Consider the following 7,963-nt stretch of genomic DNA (forward strand, 5'->3'; position numbering starts at 1 on the left):
AAGAAAGAAAGAAAACATCCAGGCATATGGCAGGCATCTGTAGTCCCTGCTACTTGGGAGGCTGAGGCAAGAGAATCGCTTAAGTCCAAGAGTTTGAAGTTGCTGTGAGCTGTGATGTGACAGAACTCTACTGAAGGCAACATAGTGAGAGACTCTGTCTCAAATAAAACAAAATAAAACAAAAAGAGTTTGTAGAATACCTAAGTGACTGTGTCTTAGTGTGTTTGTATTGCTAATAAGGAACACCTGAGGCTGGGTAATTTATAAAGAAAGAGGTTTATTTGGTTCCTGATTCTGTTGGCTGTGTAAATAGCATGACACCAGCATCTGCATCTGGTTAGGGCCTTAGGCTACTTATACTCATGGCAGAAGGGGAGGGGGAGCTGGTGTGCAAATCGCATGGCCAGAGAGAAAGCAAAAGAGAAGGGGAAGGTGCCAGGCTCTTTTTATAAATAGTAACCAACTCTCAGGGGAACTCTTCTAATAGAGTAAGAACTCAGTTATTACATGGAAAGTGGCACCAAGCCATTCATGAGAGATCTGCTCTCACAGCCCAGACATCTCCCAGCGGGTCCCACTTCCAACACTGGGGATCAGATTTCAACATGAGACGTGGCAGGGCCAAATAAACCATATCCAAAGCATTGTACATTACTTATGTAAATAGGACTTTTTTTTTATATGTACAAGTAGGTGGCTGCTGGCCTTTTCTCTCATGGTTATGAGATGCTTACTGAAGCTCCAAGCTTTGCCTGTGTTTAAAGCAAGAAGAAAAAGTGGCTTCAGTAGTATCTGTCCCTTTTATTTAGAAATCATAAAAAATTTCCCAGAAGCTCCTAGCAGATTTGACCAAAGCCATGTTATTAAGGATGCTAAGAAAGTGAGAGTTTTGTTTTTCCAGCCATTAATAGAAGCTGGGAAGGAAAAATGAGGATGGACCTGACTGTTGGGTTGCCCAGCCTCAGCAGTGTCAGCCTCACTGTGTTAGGTATACACTGCATGGGTATTTTCTCCAATGAAGGTTTGAGCCCCAGTGCTGCTGCTTCATGACACTGAGCTTTCCCATAGGCCTGTTCATTCATCTCATACCTCAGCATGCTCCACCTGGTCACATAAAGGATTTCTCCAGGGCCTCAGTGTTTTGTTTGGCTTTGTTTATCCATTTATTTCTTTCTGTTTCTTGAAGCACAAAGTACTGTTCTGTACCTTTTTTTTTTTAAGAGACAGGATCTTACTCTATCACCTAGGCTGGAGTACAGCAGTTCAATCATTGCTTACTGCAGTTGCAAACTCTTAATTTTTAAGCAATCTTCTTGCCTTAGCCTCCTCAATAGTTGGGACTACAGGCACATGCTACCACACCTAGCTCATTTTAAAAATTTAAATTTTTTTTATAAACTGGGTGTCAAACTCCCAACCTTAAGCAGTCCTCCCACCTCAGGCTCCCAAAGTGCTGGAATTTCAGCCATGAGTCATCGTGCCCAGCCTATACCATATTTTGTAGTTGTTATTGCCTCTTCCTGGAATGCTCTTCCTCTAGTTCTGTATCATTCTCATTTCTTTCTTTCTTTTTTTTTTTTTTTTAAGAGACGGAGTCTCATTTTGTTACCCTCGGTAGAGTGCTGTGCCATCACAGCTCACAACAAGCTCCAGCTCTTGGATTTAAGCAATTCTCTTGCCTCAGCCTCCCAAATAGCTGGGACTACAGGCACTTACCATAATACCTGGCTATTTTTGTTGTTGTTGTTGTTCTGGGTTTTTTTTGTTTTTTTTTTTTCAGTTTTGGCCAGAGCTGGGTTCGAACCCACCACCCCTGATATATGGGGCTGGTGCCCTACTCCTTGAGCCATAGGCGCCGCCCCTGTTGTTGTTGTTGCATTTTGGCTGGGGCTGGGTTTGAACCTGCCACCCTCAGTATGTGGGACCAGCACCCTACTCACTGAGCCACAGCTGCCTCCCCCCCTTTTTTTTCTTTATTAGAGACGAGGTTCTTGCTTTGTTGCCCAGGCTGGAGTGTGGTGGTACCATCATGGCTCATTGCAACCTCAAACTCTTAGGTTCAAGTGATCTTGCGTCAGCCTCCCAGGTATCTGGGACTACAAGCATGTGCCTATAGTTATTTTTTTATATTTTTTTGTAGAGATAAGAGTCTTGTACTCCAGCACTTAATCTGTCCTTCTGCCGTGGCCTCCTAAAGTGCTAGGATTACAGACGTGAGCCACCATGCCCAGCCTCATTCTCATTCTTTAGACTTCAAATGTCGGTTCCTGAGAGAGAGATTCCCTAAACTGCAATCTAAAAATGACCCCCCCCAACTTACTGTCTATCTCAATACCCCATTTATTTTATTTACAACATTTATCACAGTCTATTAATTCTCTTATTTACTTGTTAGGGGGCTGTATAACATCCAGTTGCCTCCATATGAGTCCATGCTCAGCCATTTACTAGCTATGTGACTTTGGGAAAATCATTAACTTCTCTTTTTCTAAGTTTCCTTAGTCCTTGCTTTTGTGGATAATATTTTCATAGGGTTGTTGTGAGAAATAAGTGATACTTGGAAGACTCTTAGAACTGTGCTTGGCACATAGCGAATGCTCAGTACATTGTAATCATTGGTTATTGTTTGGATCCCACCCTAGGATATTAGCTTCATGAAATCAGGGATGTTGTCTGTTTTGTTCACCATAGAATCTTCAGTATCTTAAACAACTAGTATATAATGCTTAATAGGAATTTATTGAATGAATAAATGAATGACTCTCATCACATTGCATTTAGCAGAGATTTTTCCCAGATCTGTATCCAATATGAAAGTGGCTCCCCCATTTACATATAATGTTGCTTCTTTAATGGGGAAATTAAGAGGTACCTTAAGATTCCTGTGTTCACACTATCCTCTTTGATGGCTTCTCCACCAGCACTGGGGGTTCTTCACATCAGGTCATGTGGACAGGAGTATTTTATCTGACGTTCTGAAATAAATACTTTCTGATGTGTAAAATTTGTTGAGATGAGTGGATTGCCTATGCTCAGGAGAGCAATCTGAGCAAGAGTGAGACCCCATCTCTACTAAAACAAACAAACAAAAACCTAGCTGGGTATTGTGGCAGGCACCTGTAGTCCCAGCTACTTGAGAGGTTAAGGCAAGAGGATCACTTGTACCCAAGAGGTTGAGATTGTTGTGAGCTAGGCTGATGCCACAGCCCTCTACCCAGAGTGACAGAGTAAGACTCTATCTCAAAAATAAAAAAAAGAGAGAAATATAACTATTTAGTCTGGCTGTTTTCTTTTTCAGCACCGTCTAGAACGAGAGGCTGAAAAGAAAATAATAATGCTGGCAGAGAGAGCCCACCATGAAGCTATTGTGTAAGAGACTGTGTCTTCTTTTTCTTTTTCATAGCCTCTCCTATCTCTTTGCTGATCTGTTTTCTTCCTTTTGTCTCCCCCTCTCCCTCCCATTGTGCTTTCCTCAGACTTTTTTGTCTACTCTCCATCACTGTTTCTTTCTCTTTGTATTTCCTCTACCCCTTTTCCTCTGCCCTTTTTGTACCAGCATAGAGTGGTGAAAAGGACCTGGACTTTGAACTTTATTTAGACTTATGGTTCTCAACATACATACATATGTGTACTAACTGTAGAAACATTTAAATATTTTGAAATTAAATTTCTTCATCTAAATATGGGGCTAATAGCAATATTGCATGGTTGTCATGAGGTATATTAGTGGAAGTAACACTAAACTACACTGTGTTAACAAAATGAACTCCTAAGTCTCAGTGGTTTATTTCTTTTTGAACTAACAATCCAATGTGAGTCTGGCAGCTCTTCTCCAATGGTGATTCATGAACCTGGGCTGCTTCCATCTTGTATTGCCATCTTAGAATTCTTCATTTTTGGTCATGTGGGCAAGGGAGAGCATGGTACACTCATACCTACTCTCAACTGCCTTGTGCTAGAAGTAACACATCTCTTTTCACTTTCTTATCAAGTAAGAACTTAGTAACAAGATTCCTACCTAGTGATTTTTTTTAAAAAAGAGACAGGGTGTGAGACTAGGGTGTAGTGGTTCAGTCATAGCTCATTGTAACCTTGAATTCCTGGGCTCAAGCAATCCTCCTGCCTCAGCCTCCAAAGTAGCTGGGACTGCAGGTGTGTGCCACCATACCTGGCTAATTAAAAAAATTTTTTTAGAGACAGGGTCTTGCTGTTTTTCCCAGGATGGTCTTGAACTCCTGAGCTCAAGTGATCTTCCCATCTCAGCTTCCCAAAGAGCTAGGATTACAGGTGTGAGGCACTGCGTCCCACCCTCAAAATTGAGTACTCACCATAAGCTAAGTAAGTAGTGGTCATTATTATTATTGTCAGGGAGGTAAAGCAATCATTGTTCTAGTTTGACAGTATCTAAGGCTTAGACTTGTATTTTGAGATCTTCTATTTATTTCAGGCAACTGAACAATGCCGGAAGAAATGTCTTTAAAGAGAATGTTTATCTCCAGAAAGCTCTTGCATACCACCTAAAGGAAGCTGATGCTCTACAAAAAAGCTCCCAGAAGTTAAAAGAGAGTCACAATGTCCTTTTACATCAAAAGGTTCCCTCTCATTTAGACTTTGTTTCCTATCTTTTTTTTCAAAGGATTGAGTTGGTGAATACCAAGAATTGGGTATAATAATAATACATAACAGTGATGGGACCATTTTCCTTGTGTTTGGGTGACACACTTTCCTTATCTGAAAAGATGATTACTGAGTGACCTGAAAGAAGCATTATATTCAACTTTAAAAAGAATATATTTGGGCGGGGCCTATGGCTCAGTGAGTAGGGCGCCAGCTCCATATACCGAGGGTGGTGGGTTCAAACCGGGCCCTGGCCAAACTGGAACAAAAAATAGCTGGGTGTGTGGTGGGCGCCTGTAGTTCCAGCTACTCAGAAGGCTGAGGCAATAGAATCACCTAAGCCCAAGAGCTAGAGGTTGCTGTGAGCTACAACACCACGGCACTCTACCAAGGGTAATAAAGTAAGACTCTGTTTCTTAAAAAAAAAAAAGAATATATCAGAAACATAAATGTGACTCTTACCTTCTGTGACCTTAGAATATCTTATTTTTCTTTGCTTATAGTAGCTCCCTGAATCACTTAAGAATAGGTTTAGCTATAACAGGCCTAGCATCATCACTGGAGTCACCGCACAAGGGTTTATTTTTTCACCTAAAGGAGGTAACCAACCTGGAGCAGGAATAGTAGTGCCACAAAGTCAATAGACACTCAGCTTCCTTAATTGTGTCCTGCCACATAATGCCTTACACCCTCAAATTCACTTCATGCTCTAGGGTGGCTGATAGAGCTCTAACCATTACTCCACAAATAGCGGGAATAAGAAGTAAACCGTGTGCTTCTCCCTTTAGAGTCCTTCCTGAAGTGTTACACACATTTCCACTTGCATCTCATTAACCAGAACATGGCTATGCTGAATTCCAAGGCAATTTTCAGCTGGGTATGCTGCTTTTCTGAATGAGACTGGGGTTTTATCATAAAAGAGGGAAGGGGAAATGGATTTTAGGATAGACAACTAGGACACTGTGAGTTTCAAGGATATAGTTATTAATGTTTTACTGCATAGTTTTATTGATTTTGGTAATGTGAAATATTTAATCTTTCAGAAGTTGAAAGGAATGAAAGCTTAATTAGCAAAATTAGTGGATTGCCTTCACAAGTCCAGATAAGGACCTTAGGATGTTTGTTACTTTTTGTACATGAAATAGTAAAATATGACCTTCTCAGGTTATCATCAAAACTCAAATCATAATGAAGTTAATGGAAATTAATGAGAAACTATTAAGTTCTGGAATGATTAAAGAAAAAAAAAATGTGTCATTTCTCTTATCTTTCTGTTTTAAGGAGATCAATGACCTGTTGGTTAAGGAGAAGATTGTGCAGCTTACCCAGCAGAGAACACAAATCCAAATTCTTCAGAAGAAGGTAGTAAGCTTGGAGACTGCTCTGAATTGCATGACCAGAGAATTTGAGGCTGAAATTGTAAAACTGCAGCAACAAGCAGTGACAGAGAACCAAGCAGGTCAGGTAGAAATTAACAAGCTGCAGCAACTTCTTCAGATGAAAGACAGGGAAACGAATCGAGTGAAGAAACTGGCCAAGAACATACTGGATGAGAGAACAGAAGTGGAAAGATTCTTTTTAGATGCTCTACACCAAGTGAAGCAACAGATCTTGTTTAGTCGGAAGCATTATAAGCAGATAGCACAAGCTGCTTTCAACTTAAAAATGAGAGCAGCATGTTCAGGAAAAACAGAATATCCCCAAATCAGAACATTTGATGGCAGAGAGCACAGCACCAATAGTGTCAATCAGGATCTTAAAGAGGCTGAGAAATGGTACTAGTAACACTTTAATATATTATTTGTGCTGCTATTTTTGTGCCCTTTAGAAAAATTAGAACTTAGGAAAGTTTAGTTTAATAATATCCAAATATTGAATAGATCTCTCAGTCAGTTATTTGAGGACTGGAAGTGACTTTCTCATCTTTATAACCCCTGTGCTTAGCATGGTGACATAGTATGTATTTTTAGTGGGGGCCTCCCTTTTTCTTGTGACAGGGACTTGTTAAAGAGACTAGATTATCCCAGAAGATGTCGTTGTAATATATTTTAATTTGTTCCTTTATCTTATTGTCTATAAATGAGAAATTAATTGTAAATGTTTGATTAGATTCAGGTTACACTTTTTTTTTTTAGACAGAGCCTCAAGCTGTCGCCCTGGATAGAGTGCCATGCCATCACACCTCATAGCAACCTCCAACTCCTGGGCTCAAGCGATTTTCCTGCTTCCACCTCCCTAGTAGCTAGGATTACAGGCGCCCGTCACAATGCCTAGCTATTTTTTGGTTGCAGCCATCATTGTTGTTTGGCAGCCCAGGCTCAATTTGAACCAGCCAGCTCAGGTATATGTGGCTGGCACCTTAGCCACTTGAGCCCCAGGCACTGAGCCAGGTTAAATATTTTTGATAAGCATACTTTCAGAAGTATTTTGTACTCTTCCCTTTATCTTTTTTTTTTTTTTTTTTTGAGACAGAGTCTCACTTTGTTGCCCTTAGTAGAGTGCTGTAGTATCACAGCTCACAGCAACCTCCAGCTCTTAGGCTTAGGCGATTCTCTTACATCAGCCTCCTGAATAGCTGGGACCACAGGTGCCCACCACAACACCTGGCTATTATTTTTTGTTGTTATTGCCACTTGGCCGGGGCCCGGTTTGAACCCACCATCCTCCATATATGGGGCCAGCGCCCTACTCACTGAACCACAGGTGCCTCCCTCTTCCATTTATCTTGGGATAAAATGTATAGGCAAGAATAATACCTAACTAACCATATAATTTCTAAAAATACATATAATTATTTTGTTGTATAGAACTGCCCCACATATTGGAGGACATTCATTAGTGCCCCCATCATTTCATTAACCAAGAGTCCCCCCAAAGTATCCAGAATATTAGAGACGTACTGCCCTATGATAAAGGTAGCAGAATATTTGAGATAGTTGCAGACTGTATACAATAATTAATTTTGTTTCCTATTAATATTTTTATTAGAGCACGCTTCCCCCTATAAACCATGGATCATAGTCCATTTTGAAGCTTATTCTGAAAAAAATTATTTTATATTCCAATGAAGTTAGATTCTTCAAAGTCCCTAACTTAAAAGGATTCCCTACTTCTGTGTAATTAACATCTTATTGAGTGCTTCCAAATGTGTTTTCTGCTTAAATTATTATTTATTTATTTACTTATTTTTATTTATTTATTTTTTTTGAGATAGAGCCTCAAGCTATCCCCCTGGGTAGAGTGCCGTGACTTCATAGCTCACAGCAACCTCCAACTCCTGGGCTCAAGCGAGTCTCCTGCCTCTGCCTCCCAAGTAGCTGGGACCACAGGCGCCCACCACAACGCC

General features: G+C 40.5%; 1 protein-coding gene across 1 annotated transcript in view; it reads left to right on the forward strand.

The window, feature by feature from the left end:
* Positions 1 to 7,963, forward strand: part of BBOF1 (basal body orientation factor 1) — a 36,550-nt gene that overhangs the window by 23,289 nt on the left and 5,298 nt on the right. The window contains exons 5-7 of the mRNA XM_023511487.1: positions 3,299 to 3,369; positions 4,448 to 4,592; positions 5,899 to 6,392. Of these exons, the coding sequence (XP_023367255.1) occupies positions 3,299 to 3,369; positions 4,448 to 4,592; positions 5,899 to 6,392 (710 nt within the window). The remainder of the gene's footprint in view (positions 1 to 3,298; positions 3,370 to 4,447; positions 4,593 to 5,898; positions 6,393 to 7,963) is intronic.

Source organism: Otolemur garnettii, unplaced genomic scaffold (assembly GCF_000181295.1).
Source record: "Otolemur garnettii isolate 467f Iridium unplaced genomic scaffold, OtoGar3 scaffold00020, whole genome shotgun sequence".
Lineage (NCBI taxonomy): Eukaryota > Metazoa > Chordata > Mammalia > Primates > Galagidae > Otolemur > Otolemur garnettii.